This window comes from Ipomoea triloba, chromosome 5 (genome assembly GCF_003576645.1).
Source record: "Ipomoea triloba cultivar NCNSP0323 chromosome 5, ASM357664v1".
NCBI classification, from domain to species: Eukaryota; Viridiplantae; Streptophyta; class Magnoliopsida; order Solanales; family Convolvulaceae; genus Ipomoea; species Ipomoea triloba.
In genome coordinates this window covers 6,122,187-6,143,991 of record NC_044920.1, presented here as the reverse complement: position 1 = coordinate 6,143,991, position 21,805 = coordinate 6,122,187, and the positions used below count along the sequence as shown (strand labels likewise).

Below are 21,805 nucleotides of genomic sequence, written 5' to 3'. Positions count from 1 at the left end.
TGACACCTGGCAGTGCCCCGGAGTTGACACGTAAAACTGGTGGTTCAGTCAAAGTAAGTAGACGGATATGGGACGACAGACATAACCAATAAGGTCCAATGCATTATGCTATGCCAAAGGTGACTGATATACAGTCATACAGACATAGGATATGATAGAAGTTGGTCAAGTAAAATTATTGGTTACTTTGGCCAACACAATCAAGTTGGTCAAAATCTATTAACTTTCTTGATTTGATCTAGTCAGTTATAACAGTTTATCTTATCATTAAGAGCAATCCCATTTGTTAGGATTTTTAAATGTTTTTCATCAGTGTGATTAAGAGAGAAGAGAGAGAATAAAAACAAGAAAAAAATGAAAAACAACTGTTAGGGAAGCAATTTAAAAAATAAAAAATAAAAGCCGTTGCGTGCCCTTTGGGCGTGCATTGTGCGCCCAATACGCAAGACAAAAGAATGTTTTTTCCTTTTCGCTCCTACGCAGGTCTCACAAAAAACTTATTCTTGCAAAGAAAACATTTCTCTCTATTATTCTCTCTCTTCTACATCATGCTTGGCCCCATAAAAAGCAACTTAAAAACTATTAATATGGATGCTCTTAAAGTTAGAGGTTACTACAATAATGCAATTGAGAAAGTTTTTCCAAATAGCATCACTTAAATTTGACTAAATTATTACCAATTACTATGTAGTGGGATGATACATCTGTTACTATCCAAATGGGTAGTCATATGATCAAACTCTCGTGGTGAAGACATTGATTCTTTGATCTGAGAAGATATAAAGCACATACTACCTTGTAAAAAATCATACGTATTTCAAAAACTAAATTGACTAAATTAGTTGTCTTGTTATAGTTACAATATATCATCACTTAAATTCGACTTAATTAGTTGTCTTCTTATAATTACAAAACTTCATATTACTATATGCGAGAATATTTTGAACTAGAATTAAAATATTCGTATAAGTCAGGTGTAGTAGAACAATTTATAAATAATCAATAAATATAAATAATTATATTGTATACCATGGGCAATAAGCTCGACCAAAAAACATACAAATTAAACTAACGCGTGATCATTCAATACAAAAAGCATACCCTATCTACTTGACTACCTTTAATTTTCAGGTATAAAAATAATTTTTTTTTTCTTTCCAAAAGGTTGAATCCCCAATCCCAAAGGCCCGACAGAATATCTGGGAGGATGTAAATTATGGTAACTCAGTTGATTACTGAGAAGTTGCTATCATATTGTCACAAGTAAGACTCGATTCCCCGTTTTTCTTCCCAAACTTCACCCGTTGTGTGATCAACTGAGAGCACTTAGTAGTGCAACAAAATTATATTAATGCATACATAATGTTTCATGACCCCATGCAACCAATGTGAAAGATTTCATTTGAAAAATAAAATAAATTCATATCTGCATACATTAATATATAATTACATCTGAAGCACAACATCAAGTCAAAATAAATGTTGACAGCAGTGTTACAATCAAAAGATTGTAACACCTAAGTTTCCATTTTTGTTCAATTGTAGCAATTAATGGAAGTGGCCAATTTCATGAGAGTAACGTTACACTATTGCTTCCAGCTAGCTAGCTGTGATGAAGTTTTGGCAGTTGGTGGAGAAAATTGAAGTCATTTTAAAGTGAGGATGACAACTCACATATGAAGGTACAAGCCTATCAATGACTTAATTGTGAAATGAGAACTATGTGAAGTGTTAGTTTTAAGATTTACATATACTTTTTTTTTTCCTGTATTGAGTTGTGTTCTTTAAGAAAAATGAGCCTAATAATAGATGTAATGAGTTTATAGTGTTACAAGTTAGATTAGTTAATTACTTTTTTTTTTAGTACTACTGAGACTCGAACTCACCCCTTCCATATGGAAGGGCAATCGGGTGCCACTGGACCACAAAATCTTGACAGATTAGTTAATTAATTTGGTTCAATCATTTAGTATTAGGTTAACCCCTGCCTATTGTGACCAAGTTTTACTTATAGGATAAATTTTGATTTGTTTACACATAATCTCAACCCAATATTAAATCCCTATCACGGAGTTTTACAACTCTTTTTTGGGACCCCAAAGGAAAAGAATATATATATATATATATAGGGTTGCACTCCCATGCAAATTGTCGTCCAGGTAAGAAATGAGAATGCTCCACGGCCGTCCACGTGTCCAGATCAACGAATTAGATGTAATTTTAAAAAAATGACGCGGTGGCATTTTCGTAAATAATTGAAATTTTGGTGCACCTAGTTTCACTTACAAGTGCACATATTTTCGCACCTATTTTCACTTACAAGTGCAAGTAATTTACCTTGTTAATATTCATGCACCTATTTTCGTAAATACTTTCACTTACAAATGCAAGTAATTTATGCTGTTAATATTCATGCACCTGGGTGCAACCTAGGTGCACCTAGTTATAACATTAGGTGCACTTAGTATTGATACTCAATGTACAATTCACTTGCACCTGTAATACATTTTACTTGCACGTGTGCACCTATTTTCACTTACAAATGCAAATAATTTACCTTATTAATTAACATTTATGCATCTGGGTGCACCTAAGTGCATATAGTTATAACTATACGTTCACCTAGTTATAACGTTATGTGCAACTACGATCCGGATACGTGGGGCGCTGTGATTCGTCCGCATTTCTCTCTTGGACGGTCAGTACGCATTTGAACGCGATCCTATATATATATATATATATATGGAGAAGAATTCAAGTTATCACTAGTTGACAACCACTTCAATCACCCAATCGGTGCTTGAAGAGCATGTGCTCGTTGGACAACCTGCATGTTGCTTCTCAATTACATTTTGATTTTTTGATTTTTTTAACTCAAAAATTTAATTCATTCACAAGAACCTAATTGTTCTCTTCTTCTGTCATCTATATCATTTTTCTAGCTGGCAACTACTCTAATCGTCCAACGGGTACATGAAGATCGAGCACATGCTCGTTGGACATGCTACATACTTCTCAATTGTGTTTTTGTTTTCTGGTTTTTTTAACTCAAAAATTCAACTATTCTACAAAAACATAATTGTTCTCTTTCTTCTCACATATCACTCTTTTTCTTTCGACCCATCACAAAAATTTTAAAATAATCATTATTAGCGATGCTCTTATAATTGTTGCAAAAATGGAGGGGGTAATGGTTAGGTGAAAATAATGTTGAGACTTTGAGAATACTCAATGGTGATAGTGATGGAGACTGTTGCAGACTTTGCAGAAGGTTTGGGAGAAGAAAGGCCCGAATCAATGCCCCGCAACCGCACGTGACTATACTATTGAGCTGTAGAGACACAGAGAAAAGAAAGAAGTGAAACTTAGTAATCAACAATTGGATGAACTTTTTTATTAAAAAAATGATTTTTTATGGTTATGTTATGTTAATAATTTTTAACAAAACTAAAATGTAAAGGTGTAAAATTATGAAATTGTTTTAGGGGTTAGAAAATGAAGTTGTAATAGAGAATCAAATGTCATAACGCAAACTAAATGTAATCATATCAGAATAGTCATGAGATTAATAAAAAAAATGTTATATTTTAATAACTTTATAAAATTTTGTCACGTGCATTTTACATATTACTTGTTAAAAAAAATAGTGTTGCGAAAAATTAATGAATAATGTTAAAAAAGTTAAATTAAAAGTGTTTATCTAATGAGTATAATTGTTGAATAAAAATGAATTTGATAATATGTATATATATATATACATATTATCAAATTCATTTTTATTCAACAATTATACTCATTAGATAAACACTTTTTTATACGATCGGGTTAATGTGTGAATAGGTCTTCACGTGCGACCATGCGGATGCGATTAGGTTTGTATATATTCTGAGAGTCTTAACCAATACAGATTACACAGGGATTAATATATACTAATACAGAGCTATAGTCAGACTAGAAGTAATCTATATCTAAGAGTCCTAATACGCCCCCTCAAGCGCAGGGCCGAGCCACGACCTGAAGCTTGTCACGCAAAGAGATGAACCGAGGCGCAGCAAGTGGTTTGGTGAAGATGTCAGCCAGCTGATCCTTGGTTGAAATGAAGCTAACCTGGAGCTCACCAGAAGCCACTTTGTCTCGAACAAAATGGTAGTCAATCTCAATGTGCTTCGTCCTAGCATGAAAGACAGGATTGACACACATATAAGTGGCACCGAGGTTATCACACCAGAGCCGCGGAGGAGAAGTAGTTGGAACACCCAACTCACGTAGCAGAGACACAATCCAAGTAACCTCAGCACACACATCAGCAATGGCTTTGTACTCAGCCTCGGTAGAAGACCGAGCCACAGTACACTGTTTCTTGCAAACCCATGAAACCAGATTAGACCCCAAGAACACAGCAAAACCACTAGTGGATTTTCGGTCAACAGGACAACCAGCCCAGTCCGAATCACAGTAGGCATGAATAACAGAATGAGAGGACTGACGCAACTGCAAGCCATAGTTTGTAGTACCTCGAACATATCGCAGAACCCACTTCAACTGAGCCCAATGTGCAACAGTCGGAGCATGCATCTGCTGACATAACACATTGACTGCAAAAGACAAATCAGGGCGAGTCATGGTGAGATACTGCAGCGCACCAGCCAAACTCCTGTACCGAGTGGGATCCGCATACAATTCAGACGAGTCAGAAGCAGACCGAGAAACAGGCACCGGAGTAGACAACGGCTTACAGTCCGCCATGCCAGCCCGCTTAAGAATGTCTAGCATATACCGCTTCTGAGAGAGCAACACACCACCATCCACAGACACGGTCTCAATACCAAGGAAAAACCCCGGAGCAACCAGATCACGAATCTTGAAAGCAACAGACAATTTAGCAATAAGCAAAGAGACCAAAGACGAATCACTGCCTATGACAAGAATGTCATCAACATAAACAAGCAGATACACACACGACTCCCCTTGGGTAAATATAAACAGCGAAACATCCGTTTTGGAAGCCTGAAAACCAACGGATAATAGAAAAGACTGGAGACGAGTAAACCAAGCACGCAGTGCTTGTAGGATGATCCGAGTCAGCATACCCCGGAGGTTGACTCATATAGACAGTCTCAGACAATGCACCATTAAGAAAAGCGTTACGTACATCCAGTTGGCAAATGACCCAACCAGAACTGATAGCCATGGAAAGCAACAAACATACCGTAGTGGGTTTGACCACCGGACTGAACGTGTCAAAAAAGTCCTGACCAGCCACTTGATTGAACCCTTTGGCAACCAGCCTCGCTTTATGACGGTCAACAATACCATCCGCTTTCCGCTTTGTCCGGAACACCCACTTGCAGCCAACAATATTCATACCGGGACGGAAAGGAACAAGACGCCAAGTCTGATTCTGCAGAAGAGCATTAAACTCAGCATCCATCGCCTCACGCCACTCAGGAAACCAAACCGCCTGAGTATAACAAGTTGGTTCCACAGGGCACACTTCAGCAGACAAGGCCACCAACTCAGCACCCTCAGCCCGAACTCTACTCCGCGTCATGGGCCCCACACCAGGTTCAGCTGCACGAGGAACTGTGCGAGACCGAGACCGACGAACCACATCAACAGGCCTGTCAACAGACGAAGTAGGCATCTGCACAGAACTAACACTAGAGTGAACACAGGCAACACCCTAGGGCTGAGGCACAGGAACATAGGTGGGCTGCAAAGATGATTCAGAAGCAAAAGGAAAAACCTGCTCATCAAAACGCACATGCCGGCAGATAAAGACCTTGTTAGTGGTTAAGTCCATACATCGATATCCCCGAAACGACTCAGGATAGCCAAGAAAGACACAGGGAGCTGACCGAAAGGACATCTTATTACGATTATAAGGGCGAAGATGCGGATAGCACAAGCACCCAAAAACACGTAAAAAAGAATATGACGGAGGTGAGCGATGTAGCATAAAATGCGGGCTATTATCACTAAGAACCGGTGTCGGCATCTTATTGATCAAATACACTGCAGACTCAAAAGCGTAGTCCCAGTACCGAGACGGAACAGAGGCATGCGCAAGTAAAGCAAGACCAGTCTCAACAATGTGCCTGTGCTTACGCTCGACGCGCCCATTCTGTTCGTGAGTGTAAGCACAAGACTGCCTATGACGAATACCGAGTTTCAGAAACTCAGAATGTAGTTTCTTGTACTCAGCACCCAGATCAGACTGAATGGATTTAATACGACAATTAAAGGAACGTTCAACTAAAGCACGAAACTGAGCAAAAATGGCATATAAATCAGACTTTAAACGCATGGGAAAAAACCAAGTATAGCGAGTAAAATCATCAACAAATATCACAAAGTAACGATATCCATTAACAGAAGTAACGGGCGCAGGCCCCCAAATATCAGTGTAGACTAAATCCAAAACATTCAAACTAGAAGAGTCAACCTGAGAGAGAGGGAAACGCGCAGATTTCCCCATCTGACAGGTATTACATAAAGAACCTAAATGACTAAACGAACTAACTGAACAAGACTTCAGAATACGACTCTGAACTCGAGAATGAGGATGAACCAAGCGCCTATGCCACACAGCAGCCGACGCACGAGCCGAAAGAAAAGCAGACGCAGAAGAAACCGGTAAAGTGTATAGACCACCCGAACTCTTACCCCGTAGGAGCACCGCCTTGGTGCGGATATCCTTCACAACAAAGAACGAGGGATAGAATTCAAAAAATACATAATTCTCAGAAGCAAATTTCTGAACAGAAAGTAAAGAGGCAGATAACCCAGGAACATGAAGAACACGAGAAATACTAAACAAACGTAAAGGAGTAGATATCGACGTATAACCAACACTAGATATAGGCAAGGTCTTACCGCTACCAACACGTAGGGAATCACCATCAATGTACGCATGGGAGGCAGTGTGGCACCAGTGTCCGGGAACCAGGTTTGAGAGTCCAGCGAGTCACCAGACGAGGCATCCTGATAAACCATATTAACCTGAGAACCATCAGAATAGCGACGATAGCACGTCACTGTAGAATGACCCGGGATGTCACAAATTTGAAACCTAACCACACTGCCACTGCCAGGATTTGGTATTTTGATATTGTTTGTATCAATGAGCTGGCCAATTATCAATGATTCATTCTCAAATCTTGAGTACGCGATCGGCCACCACCACGCACGGACTGTCCACCGCCACGACGCTGCTACCCACGCCAGGACTGCTACTGCCGAAATTGCGACGCCGAACCAGCAGCCGCGGATTGACCTCCACCACGCCACTGCTGTCCACCTCGCCGGCCACCACGACCGAACCCAGAACCTCGCCTAGCGAGATGAGCAACTCCAGCAGCACCTCCAACCACCTGTGGATACTCTCCGGCGTGCGTTAACTCCTGGGAGCCTAACAGATCAGCAAGCTGGTCCAAGGTGAAAGGCTCCGGGCGAGAAGACAAGGACGTCGTGAACGCCCGAAACTCCGAACACAGGCCTCGGAATACATAGATATTCTGCTCGTCGTCGGACACCGGCCGGGCTGCGAGCACCAGGTCTTCAAGGAGGACCTTCACACGATCGAGATAGTCCGCAACCGAGGCCTCTCCTTGCTAGATAGTCTGCAACTGCGTGAGAAGATGAACAGTCCGAGCACGCGACGTGGACGCCAATGCAAGCTCGATGGAACGCCAAGCCGCCATTGACGTGTTGCGGCCAAGGACGAGCGGCATTACCTCCTCACTCAAAGAGGATATAATCATTGAGAGAATGCCCTGGTCCTGCTGCACCCAAGCATGGAACGCCGGATTGGCAGGAGGAACGGTAGCCGACGAAGCTTCGCCGGCGGGAACAAGAAGCGAAGCAGCCGGACATGGAATTGAACCATCGACAAAGCCCATGAGATTCTGACCCTTTAGAAACGACACAAGTTGGGCTCTCCAAAACACAAAATTACGGCTGGTGAGTTTGATACTCACATAGTGATGCGCTGATGATAATGAAATCGGCACCGAAGGAATCACCGCATCCGAAACAGTCCGCTCGGAAGAAACAGCGGCAGAACTGTTATTAGCGGCCATGGTTTAGCTAACCTAGCGATGATACCAAATTAGGTTTGTATATTCTGAGAGTCTTAACCAATACAGATTACACAAGGATTAATATATATTAATACAGAGTTATAGTCAGACTAGAAGTAATCTATATCTAAGAGTCCTAATAGATGCACTGTCAAAAAATTTTAAATGCACCATCAAACATTTCCAAATGTACAAGCACTATCTAATTCTCATCAGTATCACCTTCCTCTTCTTTGTCAATACAAGAATTTCTGAATGCACTTTTAGTTATCCTTGAATGCACCATTAAGCATTCTCAAATCCACAATTGTAATTACATAAAATTATAAAAATATCACCATATTTTTTTCACTTTTTATTGATCTTTAACTTTTGATATGAACCGTCAAACAATTCTAAATGCGCTAACAAGCATTTCTAACATGTAACTTTGATACGTACCTTCAAACATTAATCCCTATATATATATATATATATATATATATATATATATATATATATATATATATATATATATATATTGGGATTAAATGTAGACAGCGCCGTGCACCTAGCAACCTAGCAACCTGTCTACATTAATCCATATATATATATATATATATATATATATATATATGAATGAGTGATGAGCAAAATGCATAATCACTACTTGGAAGTCATTTTCAGAAAATTAACTTTTAAAAAAGAAATAAATTTTCATTAACTTTAGTATTTTTCTCCTTTATCAAACACTAAAACTCTAAAAATGATTTCTCAAACACTCCTTGTATGAACTATAACGACTATATTTAGAAAATTTTCCAATTCGCAATAATTTTTTTTTTTTTTTTGCGAAACCAATTCGCAATATCTTAAACCTTGAGAAAGCAGTAGTATTATGTGGGAAGGAGTGCAAAACAAAAGAGGACAGTTGTTCCCACATTGTTTTTTGCAGCTCTCAATGCTGTGTGTTTTACATTAACATCAGGGGATTAATTAATAATAATAATTAGAGTACGTCGTATTTAGTGAAACACAGTAATTATTTCTGTCTGTGATTCAGTGCCATTCCTTAAAGTACGAAGTACGTGTGACTGTTTGAGCTGATGGGTGGCGTCACTTTCACCATTGCATGCTGCCTGTTATCAGTTTATCACTCTCGACTTCTCACTTTCCTTTCTTCTGCCCCATAGAGCTGTCCTTGTCAATCAACTACCTTTCAGTACTTCATCAAATATTAATATTAATTAATTAAGCTTTCTTTTTTTTTTTTTTTGAAGAGAAGCTTTTTTTTTTTTTTTTTTTTAATAGTGTAGTTCAGGATTTTCACAGTCAGACACAGTGACTAATTCCCTCTCTTGGTGAATTGTAGGCATCTCTATTGGTGGGACAACTGACCTAGAGATTTAAGACTGCTCCGTACTTAAAGGTTAAGGATTGAACCCTTAACCTATGCGAAAATGATGGATCAAATAAAAACTCAATCTATTTAAACAATTTCAATTATATTGTAGTACATTTGAAGTCATAAATTTTTTTAAGTAAACCATCATATTTAGAAAACAAAAGGGTCATTTATAAGTTTCATAGGTGGAATTTTTTTTATTAGAGTTAATATCGTCTCCACCGAGGCGTGATGAGTCATGCCACTTAACCACAAGGTCATTAGTCATAGTTTGAAATTTAGTTACTCTTAATATTTACTTAAATTTTTGTTTTAAAAAAAAAAAATCATTATCCTCTTTGAGGTAACCAAAATTTCGATGACTCTTCACTTTTTCACCAACTTATTTTTAATTTTCTAGTGAGTTCTGATTGTGGTAGAATGAGGAAGACCATGATGAAATCAGTCTAGAGGACAACGATATCCCATGGTTGTGGTTGGATAGAGGACAAGTTTGTCCTCGTCCACATGAGTAGCATTTAGATAGCTAAATCATCATTAGAGTAAGAGTGAAAACAAGCTCCCTGCAGTTGGTAGCAGCTTTAAGTTATAGTATTGGAGCGTTCATAACCTGAAGCTTTAAATCCTTTAATTAGATCAAACCTGTGAGGAATTGAAGTCATTTGATTAAACACTTTTTAGCTTGAAAGTGAATGCAATATGCAGTAATTCTACTCTCATTTTTCTGGACATGGAAACAAGTAATCCTGATCTAATACCCAAAAGAATAGCATGGTAAGGACAAAATGTGTGCTTTTGTTCAAAGACTAAGCTTGGTGTAATAACCTGTTGCACTCCCATAGACCATCTCGTCGTGGTTGGAACTTGGAAGTACACAAGAGTTGAGAGGCTACCTGCACACATTTTGTTATTTTAACCTCCTCTTCCTTCTCATATCTTACACTGGTTATGCTTGCTCTACATTTTTGTGTTTACTTTTTGATGTTTGACTATTTTGATATGCATTAATGAGTGTTGAATGATGCGGAGAAACAAAAATTTGACAAGAACTACTAGATATGCTAGCATGAACACTAACCTTAATTGATTGTCAAGGTAATTTAAGATTTTTAACTAAGTATATATAAGGGTGTGTTTGGTTTGTGGGTTTAGGTATAAGGAATGGGTATGAAAATGATTGCTAGTGTTTGGTTGATAGGTTTTGAGAATGCTAATATGCGTTTTGAATACCCCATTAATGAGAAAACTTATACCCTCATTAAATAAGGCTTTCATTTCCCTTCCTCATTTCTTCCCCAACTATTAATAATCAATCTCATTCCATCCAACTACCAAACATGCTAAATACTTTCACCAAAACCCATTACCCTTACCAAGTATTTGATACCCATTTCGATTCCGATTCCCATGTGCGAACCAAACGCACCCTTACGGCCCGTTTGGTTCGCTGGAAAATATTTGAAGGAAATAGAATTCAAATTCTATGGAAAACAAATTACCAGGAAAATAGATTCCATTGTTTGGTTGGGGAAAAAGAAATTACTAGGAATATGAATTACATTGTCTGGTTGGATTTGGAATGGTAAGAAAATATGAATATAAAAACCAATATGCCCTTAACAATTAATAGTGATAATATATTATATTATTATTGATGAGGGTAAAATAGTCTACTTGCTCAATACTTTCTTCCCAAACCCCATGAAAAACAAAATACCACCTTCTAACTAAGAATTTGTTTTCCTTCACTTTTGGGAACTCAAGTTCCAATGGAAAACATTTTCCATCCAACCAAACAATGGAAAAACACATTTTCCTCCCCTTCATGGAAAATCTTTTCCATTTTCCATCCAACCAAACACCCCCTTAGTGTTTATATATCTATGTATCTAGATAAATTGTTAATGCACAAATATTGTTTAACATGTATAGGTTCCTTGTCAACCGGATAGTAACCAATGTGGTTTCTATGTCATGGCTTACATGAGAACTTTAATTGAGCATGTGCCAGACATTGATGATAAATACTCTGTTTAAGCACCAGTAAGATTTTTATCATTTTTTTATTATTTCAATTAATTTTATAAAATTAATCATATTGTGGTTATGCTAAGTACTATAATAGGGAAGTTTTTGTATATTTACTATTCATATATTTTTGACATGTTCCAGTTCCAACAAGCTGTTTATGACAAAACAAATATTGATCTAGTGCGTTCTGAAGGGGCAGATTGTATATCAAGTTATATAGAGTAGGAATGCATTTGATTAGAACTTTGTGAACAATATTTAGATTTTGTGATTGGAATTGTTCATTGTATTTTGAAGTAGATGATGAATTCTTGTGTATTTTGAAATACTTTACATATTTGTTGAAGATGATTGTACTAATGAATTGATGATTGAGTATTTATGGTTTTGGATAAATTGTTATTTATTATATTATTATACTTAAAATCAAAATAGGTTAAAAACGACGATTTAAAACCGTTGTCTATATATGAATGTGAGAATAATAGTCTTTAACCGTTGTCTTTGATATGTAATTTTCAACAATACAGGTTTCAACAACACTCAATAGTCAACAGCTTTTAATCGTTGTCTTATATACCAAAGACAACGGTTAAAAACTGTTGTCTATCGGCGTGACTTTCAACAATGCTTGTTTTAACAACACACAATAGACAACGGTTTTTAACCGTTGTTTTATAGAAAAGACAACGGTTAAAAATTATTGTCTATACCTGTGACTTTCAACAACACTGAATAGACAACAGTTTTTAACCGTTGTCTTTTCTAGAAAACACAACGATTAAAAACTGTTGTTTATGTATGTGACTTTCAACAACACTGGTTTCAATAACACTCAATAGATAATGGTTTTTAAACTGTTGTCTATGTGCGTGACTTTTAACAACACTCAATAGACAATGGTTTTTAACCGTTGTTTTGTTGTCTATGTGCATGAAACTTTTAACAACACTCAATCGACAATGATTTTTAATCGTTGTCCTTTCTACAAAAGACAACGATTAAAAACCATTGTTTATGTGCGTGACTTTCGACAACACTGGTTTCAACAACACTCAATAGATAATGGTTAAAATAAAACCGTTGTCTTTGTGAAGGACTTACAACAACATTGGTTTCAACAACATAAATTTTACTTCAAAGACAACGGTTTTTAACCATTGTCTAAGTGCATTTTTCTTGTAGTGAATATAAGCACAAGTACCTAGACATTTGGGGGCATATCGGTGTTCACCACCACTTGCCTGACTGCAAGCACTTGTACTAAGAGTTCCACTATGAGCTGACCTATTTGACCCTTAGCCAATCTAACTAATAATATAAGTTGTTTTCTAAAAGTGTCCCAACCCTCCATTGACTTGTTGGGAGGCGGTGTTGCTATTGACTCGATTGTGACTCATCCTACTATTTGTAATTTTGTGCTTAAGTAAAAAAGAAAAAGGAGTTCGAGTGTGTTCATTGCATGAAAAGTACTCACCAGTTTAGGACCAAAGATGATTACTTTGGATCCCCATAACCAGAACCAATGATATCATAAATTGGGCTAGGGATAGAGTTTAGAGTTACACTACATTATGAGATAGGAAATGAGAAATTTATATTGCTAAATGAGTACAAAGTGATCGATTGGTCGACTTCAGGGTTCGCTCTAATTCTCCAATCAATTGATATTGGTAGTACTAGTACTAATAAAGATTATATGAAGTAGAAGATACCTTAGATACACAAGAAATGATCTATTTATACTCAAGCCTACAACTAGTATATGTTATGATGACCTGTAACAAATGACTTTGACAAGACACATTTTGTTTGATGGATAGAGGTGAAAGATCAAGCAATGTAGTTAGTCAGTGTAGATTGCACAATGATATATCGGGAGACTATGGCGAGCTAGTTTAATAGAATGTACAAGGCCAACAAATCTATTTGACTATTTGATCTCCATCATTATAAATTTATAATGTAGTTGCATTATAATTTTATAATTTTGAAAATGAACATGTAGTATCTTGCAAATGAACTTGTAGTATTATGAAAATATAATGGACCTACAATGTTCGCTTAAATAAACATATTTGATGTCCCTCAGTATATTATTGCATTTGCATTAGTATTGTGAAAATAAACCTACCGCATTTTGAAAATGAACTTGTATTATATTGAAAATGAACATATAGCAGCGAACTAACGTAACTGTATGTTAATTTTTTTAAAAAAACATATCAATATATGTGTCATTTGAAAGATTGCAATTAGAGCTTTTAATAATATATTTTTATAGAGTTAATTCTAGTGGAGACTCTTTGTCTTTGGTGACAGTTCCAAATTTAGTCACTATTGTTTTTGTCATTTAACATCCCAAACTATCATATTTTGGACAAAGTCCTTCTAATGACTTTTCTGGTGAATCTCTATTTTAGGCAAGGACATTTTCGTCTCTTCATTTTTTTTATTTAATGGTTTTCACCTCCAGGATTCAGTCACGGATGTCACCTCTTTCACCCGCTTTTGTCTTCATCTCGTTCACTCAACCCCAACGTATTCTCTCGTGCCAGTTCACTTGTCTCCCCTCTCTTTCGCTGCCTCGACATCGCCTTCAAATTCGCCGAACATATATAGCCCTTATATATATATATATATATATATATATATATATATATATATATATATAACGTTTTTTTAAATTAATAATGAGATGTGTAATTTATAATGTGTTTTCTATTTTTTTTTTTTAAAGGAATGTGCTTTCTATTTGAATTATTTTATGAAATTAATTTTGTTTCATATATTGTTATGAATATTTTTTTATAAATTTTTTGATGTGTTTTACTTTTCGTCCATATTCAACAATATTTATGACTATATTCCTTTAAGCGCAAATTTTACTGTGGACCGCGCATCAAAACGACGTCGTTTTGACTAATGAAAACGGACGGATGAAATGGCCTCCGTTCCGCGCAACTGCAATTCCCTTTCAACACAACTGCAATATCAGTTCAATACAACTGCAGTTCCAGACGGATGAAACGACTACAGTATCAGTTCAACACAATCTATATATATATTAAAACAGAAGTGCTAGCTTTCCCGCTCATTTTAGTCCAAAAAATTTGAAATCGGTCAACATAATATTATATAATAATTCCTTATCAGAAATTCTAGCCTTCTTTATCATTCCTTATTTATGGCTAAAATTGACAAAATATTCAAAATATGATTCCGTTCCTTATTATACACGCAAATTAATGAAATATTTTATTCAATTTCATTCATGTATGGATTCCTTAAACAAAATAGTTTAACCTTGCGTATTTTTAATATATATATATAGATTACTATATGATGTATATTATAGTATTCAAAAAAATATTACTATATTATGTTAATGTACGTAATTAAATTTCTCTCATGAGAATATTCAAAAAAAAAAATTTCAACAATCAAATTACTATATGATGTATATTACTGTATTAAAAAAAATATTACTATATTATGTTAATGTACGTAATTAAATTCCTCTCATGATAATATACCATGCAATTCAATTATGGTTCAAAATATTTTAATCTTGCGTATTTTTTTTTATTTTATATTCGTAAACAATCAAATTACTATATGATGTATATTATAGTATTCAAAAAAAATTACTATATTATGTTAATGTACGTAATTAAATTCCTCTCATGATAATATTCCAAAAAAAAAATTCCAACAATCAAATTACTATATGATGTATATTATAGTACTAGTTTTATACGCGCATTGCACGAATGGGTTAATGCCCAATTTTTATATTTAAATAAATATTTGAAAGTATATCAATGCAAGATTATATAGGAGAAGTTTATACATGGGTAATTGAATGTCGAATTTTTTTATTTAAATATCTAACTCAAAGTATATGAATCCAAGATAATATAGAAAATTTATTATAATTATTACTAAAATAAATGTTTGCAACCTTGTAAAATCGATAGTCTAAATATTTGGTCTAAAAATGATAGTCTAAATAAATACTACTTTTAATTTGAATTTTTCTAAGTGTTCTTAATTCTCTTTTGAGTTACATTGTCATTGTCTTCATCTTTACTATTTGTTCTCTTCCTTTTTGTTGGTAGTGTGTTATTTGCAATTCGGTTATTGTTGGTAGCATAGATGACAACGTCATGCAATGAGATTATGATATAAGAGCTATGGACTTTCCTTTAGGTGTTCTGCTTGGGGTTCATTTGGTTCAACCTTGTTGAATGAGTTATTGTGGATAAAGAAATCCCTAATTTAAGAAAAAAGATTAAATAAGTTAATAAAATTTTGAAAATTTAAAATATTATGTATTCCAAAGATATTAAAAGGTAGTTTCTCGCTTCAATTTGCTGGGTAATTGGTTATTTGAGTACTTTCATTGTCTCAATTTGCTGGGTAATTGGTTATTTGAGTACTTTCATTGTCAACATTTGCTGGGTAATTGGTTATTTGAGTACTTTCATTGTCAACAAATCCTGGGTAATTGGTTATTTGAGTACTTTCATTGTCAACAAATCTCCCAAGTACTTAATATGATTGGTTTCAAACTATTCTTTTTTATTTTTTTCATGGTATTAAAGAAATACATATGTATCATTTTTTGGTGTAACTACTAATTTATTTAATTCAATAAGAGTAAAATAGAGTGATTCCGCTTCAATTTGTTGAGTTATTTGAGTACTCTCTTTGTCAACCAATCCCTAAGTAGTTAATATAATTAGCTTCAAATTATTTTAAAATTTTTTTTCATAGTATTAATAAAATACTTGGTAAATAAATATATAACATTATTTTGTACTATAACTTTGATATTTAATTACAAGATATTGTAAAAATAAGATAATGGACAATGTAATGAATATCAATTGATAACTTTGAATGTAAAGAATCTTTGCATGAGAGAAAATAAAGACAATATAACTAATGAAATTATTTCTCTTATTTAATTTTTTTGAAAACCAAACCATCAATTTGATTAATGTAGAAGAGCAAAAATAGAGTTTGGTGGGACAGAGTCCCAGTACAGAATGCTAGTCTGCGAAACAACCGATTTGGCTAGAGTATGAGCAATAACATTATTCAATCTAGGAACTAAAGTAACCACACAGCTATGAAAAGAGGCTCTCAAAGCCTTGCACGTTTGTATGGTAAGGCCCGTATATGAACGATTAGGGCAGTCCTGTGAGAGCTGAGAGCGTAACTGTGAGCAATCCGTAAGCAACGCCACCGATTCCAAGCCTTTCTCGCTTAGCCACGTAAGAGCCATTTTGCAGGCTTCTACTTCTGCCATTAATGGTGATAGGCAGTCCGGTAGAGGTCCTGCGCAGGCCGCCATGAATACCCCATTTGGTGAGAGTAGGACTGCACCGAACGACGACCTCAGCGTATTCGGCATGAAACTTGCGTCGAAAAAGCATTTTGGTGTCGTGATCTGGTGCTGTTCTGGATCTGCATGTGCGCTCGTATGGACGGCAGTTGCTGCATGGTTGTGATGTACCGCCGTCCAAGCCTGAAGTGCAACCTTTGCTGATTGTGTGACCCTTCTCGGCAATGGAAGAAGGCCATCCCATACGGCTGAGTTGCGAGCACGCCAAGTGTAGTAGAGTGCTGCTACCGCCAGGCGAATATCTCCTTCAGAAAAGTTCATAAACAAAGATGAGAGCCACACACTAAACGAGCCTCCACTAGCTGGTACATTAGGTAAGTCAAATTCATGCCATACTAATTAGGAGTAAGCACACGAAATTAATGCATGAAAGACACTCTCATGACTANAGGTAGTTTCTCGCTTCAATTTGCTGGGTAATTGGTTATTTGAGTACTTTCATTGTCAACAAATCTCCCAAGTACTTAATATGATTGGTTTCAAACTATTCTTTTTTATTTTTTTCATGGTATTAAAGAAATACATATGTATCATTTTTTGGTGTAACTACTAATTTATTTAATTCAATAAGAGTAAAATAGAGTGATTCCGCTTCAATTTGTTGAGTTATTTGAGTACTCTCTTTGTCAACCAATCCCTAAGTAGTTAATATAATTAGCTTCAAATTATTTTAAAATTTTTTTTCATAGTATTAATAAAATACTTGGTAAATAAATATATAACATTATTTTGTACTATAACTTTGATATTTAATTACAAGATATTGTAAAAATAAGATAATGGACAATGTAATGAATATCAATTGATAACTTTGAATGTAAAGAATCTTTGCATGAGAGAAAATAAAGACAATATAACTAATGAAATTATTTCTCTTATTTAATTTTTTTGAAAACCAAACCATCAATTTGATTAATGTAGAAGAGCAAAAATAGAGTTTGGTGGGACAGAGTCCCAGTACAGAATGCTAGTCTGCGAAACAACCGATTTGGCTAGAGTATGAGCAATAACATTATTCAATCTAGGAACTAAAGTAACCACACAGCTATGAAAAGAGGCTCTCAAAGCCTTGCACGTTTGTATGGTAAGGCCCGTATATGAACGATTAGGGCAGTCCTGTGAGAGCTGAGAGCGTAACTGTGAGCAATCCGTAAGCAACGCCACCGATTCCAAGCCTTTCTCGCTTAGCCACGTAAGAGCCATTTTGCAGGCTTCTACTTCTGCCATTAATGGTGATAGGCAGTCCGGTAGAGGTCCTGCGCAGGCCGCCATGAATACCCCATTTGGTGAGAGTAGGACTGCACCGAACGACGACCTCAGCGTATTCGGCATGAAACTTGCGTCGAAAAAGCATTTTGGTGTCGTGATCTGGTGCTGTTCTGGATCTGCATGTGCGCTCGTATGGACGGCAGTTGCTGCATGGTTGTGATGTACCGCCGTCCAAGCCTGAAGTGCAACCTTTGCTGATTGTGTGACCCTTCTCGGCAATGGAAGAAGGCCATCCCATACGGCTGAGTTGCGAGCACGCCAAGTGTAGTAGAGTGCTGCTACCGCCAGGCGAATATCTCCTTCAGAAAAGTTCATAAACAAAGATGAGAGCCACACACTAAACGAGCCTCCACTAGCTGGTACATTAGGTAAGTCAAATTCATGCCATACTAATTAGGAGTAAGCACACGAAATTAATGCATGAAAGACACTCTCATGACTATCACCACACTTTGGACATGCTGGGTCTACATCTACCCTCCTTATAAGTAAACTAGTAGTGACAGGAAGAGTATCACTAAGAGCTCTCCACAGGAAGGTCTTCCATTTGGGGGGCACTTTTAATTTCCATAGGGCAGTCCAATCATCAAAGTCACCCTCCATATTACTGAATTCACCCATGACTAATTTATAACCACTTTTCACAGTGTAACATCCCTTTGGGTCGCCATGCCAGAACCAAATATCCTCATATCCTGAAGATACCGGTACCCTGCTAATACGCAAAACATCCTCCGGGGTGAATATATCATTTAAAATAGAGATGTCCCAAGTGCCACTCTCTTCATCAATTAAACCAGACACATATGTTCCATTGAGATTTGCTGGCATAGTAGTGTGAACCATTGGGGATGGGTCGTCAGGCAGCCAAGAATGACCCCAAATTAAAGTTGATTTGCCATCCCCAATTCTGCGCCTAGCACCACTGCAAATTAAGTTATGAGCAGCCATGATGCTGCGCCAGCAGAAGCTTGGGCAATTACCTACAGCAGCATCAATAAAGGAGGTCTTGGGGTAATATCTTGCTTTATAGATCCTAGCAACCAATGAATTTGGCATAGTGAGAAAACGCCATGCCTGTTTCCCTAGCATAGCTAAGTTGAAAACACGTAGGTCCTTAAAACCTAAACCTCCAAACTTCTTGGGTATACACAAACGATCCCATGCTTTCCAATGAATTCTTCTCTCAGTCCCTGAGCCCCACCAAAAACGATTCATAGTTCTCTCAATTGATAGGCATACCGACTCGGGGAGCAAAAAGACACTCATTGAGAAAGTCGGCATTGCTTGAGCTACACTTTTCAACAGAATCTCCTTCCCTGCTTGCGAGAGAAGCTTCTTATTCCATGAACCTATTCGCTGTTTAATCTTGTCTTCAATATATGAGAGAGCTGCCCTCCGGTTTCTCCCCACAAAAGCGGGTAAACCCAAGTATTTGCCAAAATTTGGGGCCTGAGTAATCCCTAATACTGCTGCCACCTCAACTCTATGCATCTCTTGTGTATTCCTGCTAAAGCAGACACTAGATTTGTGATAGTTGACTGCCTGACCAGACATACTTTCGTACAAGTCCAGGCAGTGCTTTACCGCTCCTGCTTCTTGGGCATTGGCTCGAAAAAATAGGAGGCTGTCATCTGCAAAGAACAAATGAGAAACCGGCGGAGCTCCCCTAGCCACTCTACAGCCCTTGATAGAGCCCTCCACCTGAGCCTTTTGTAGCAGTAAAGAGAGTCCTTCTGCACAAATAATAAACAAATATGGGGAGAGAGGGTCTCCCTGACGCAACCCATGAGATGGAATAATATTACCAGTTGGGACCCCATTAATCACAAAGCTATAAGACACTGTGGAGACACAAAGCATAATTAAATCAATTCACCTGGGAGCAAACCCCAAAGCCTCCATCATTCTGCGTAAATAGTGCCACTCCATTCGATCATAAGCTTTTGCCATATCCAACTTTAGAGCTCCCCAACCAGCTAAACCACCTTGTTTTCTATTAAGATAATGCCCTATCTCTGCAGCGATCAGGATGTTATCAGTAATGAGCCTATTTGGGATGAAAGCACTCTGGGATTCAGATATGAGATTGTCTAACAAAGGCTTCAACCTGTTTGCCAAGACTTTTGCCATTATCTTATACACCACATTGCATAAAGCAATAGGTCGCAAATCAGCCACACTCTCAGGCACTTTTTTCTTTGGTATAAGGACAACATTCGTTGCATTAAGACCCTCTGGGAATGAACATGATTGCAAGCAATTTATCACAAACTCAGTCACATCTCCACCCACCACATCCCAATAATGTTGGTAAAACCCCGGGTTCATCCCATCAGGCCCCGGGGCCTTATCTGGGAACATTGAAAACAGGGTCTCTTTCACCTCAGAGATCTCAAAAGGGCGTAGTAAAGTATCATTATCAGCCTGAGAAACCCGGGGAGCAATATTACTGAAAAACGGCTCCTCCAGAGCTGATCCCGTAGAGTGGAAAATATGATTGAAATAACTCAACACAACAGGCTCCAAAGCCTCTCCCTCAACCCACACACCCGCATCATTTTTTAATCTAGACAGAGAGTTTTTCTTTTTACGAGCAGAAGCATACCTGTGATAGAATCGTGTATTCGCATCAGCTCCCTTCAACCAGTGTTGCTTGGCCCGCTGCCTCCAAAAGGTGTCCTCCTGGGCTTCTAGGCGTGTCAACTGGTTTTCCAAACGCTGAAACTCAGCTAGGGATTCCGGATCACGACGACCCCTTAGCCTTAACTAAGTTTTACGCAGGGTTTTCAACTGTTTACCAAAGTTGTGGAACCGGTCACCACCCCACCTCTGGAGATTCTCACCACATAGATGTAGGCAATTCAATAGTCCACCACCCCTACCAGCCTGCCAAGCATGCTCCACCACACCTCTGCACCCCTCGTCAAGCAGCCAAGCCATCTCAAACTTGAAAGCCCTTCGCAAGCCCCCCTGCCTCACCGCATTGTCAGATAGTCTCAGAAACAAAGCGGAATGATCAGAAGAGCGGGTCAAAATATTCTCCACAATAGCTCCCTCCTGCAGGCATCTCCACCTATCATCAGCTAAAACCTTATCCAGTCTCTCCTCCAACCAATCAGTAGTACCCTTGCCTCTCTCCCAGGTAAACTGATAACCCCGCAGAGGGAGTTGAGTCAACCCACAATCATCCAAAGCCTCCCCAAAACCGCGAAGGAGAGCATCCGGATGTGGGTTACCACCTCTCTTCTCGTGTTGGAATAAAAGATCATTGAAATCCCCGAGAATGACCCAGGGCAAGTCCGAGGAGCCTGCTAAGGACCGGAGAAAGTCCCACGAAGCTGCCCTTCTACTACGCTCAGGGTAGCCATAAAAACACGTCATCCTCCAACAAGCAGAACTATCAACGCTCACTTCCACATCAATATGGCATCTTGAGTAACAAAGCAACCTAGCCGTGCAATTTCTCCTCCAGAATAACGCCAAACCGCCACTTAAACCAACACTGTCAACATAGAAAAGGCCATCGAAACCAAGCTTTACCCTTAAGCGTTCAGCATGAACCCGGGCAACCTTAGTTTCCATGAGAAACAGAAAGTCGGGCTTCTTAGAGGACACTAAGTCCAT

The 21,805-nt window shown here is 37.5% G+C and overlaps 1 protein-coding gene across 1 annotated transcript; it reads right to left on the bottom strand.

Moving 5' to 3' along the window:
• Window positions 1-17,821: 17,821 nt before the first annotated feature.
• LOC116020159 lies at window positions 17,822-21,805 on the bottom strand. Its single transcript, XM_031260641.1, has 4 exons — window positions 21,068-21,805; window positions 20,058-20,947; window positions 18,625-20,012; window positions 17,822-18,534 (listed from the first exon to the last, which is right to left on the bottom strand). The coding sequence occupies exons 1-4, from the start codon at window positions 21,803-21,805 to the stop codon at window positions 17,822-17,824; spliced, it is 3,729 nt and encodes a 1,242-aa protein (XP_031116501.1).

What these genes read in the sequence shown, in the direction of transcription:
- LOC116020159 (XM_031260641.1), bottom strand. Translation starts at nt 21,805, where the DNA reads ATGGACTTAGTGTCCTCTAAGAAGCCCGACTTTCTGTTTCTCATGGAA. An exon ending in TGGTGGAGCATGCTTGGCAG is followed by an intron (nt 20,948 to 21,067) that starts GCTGGTAGGGGT and finishes CGTAAAACTTAG; the next exon opens with TTAAGGCTAAGGGGTCGTCG. An exon ending in CCCAGCATGTCCAAAGTGTG is followed by an intron (nt 18,535 to 18,624) that starts GTGATAGTCATG and finishes CTAATGTACCAG; the next exon opens with CTAGTGGAGGCTCGTTTAGT.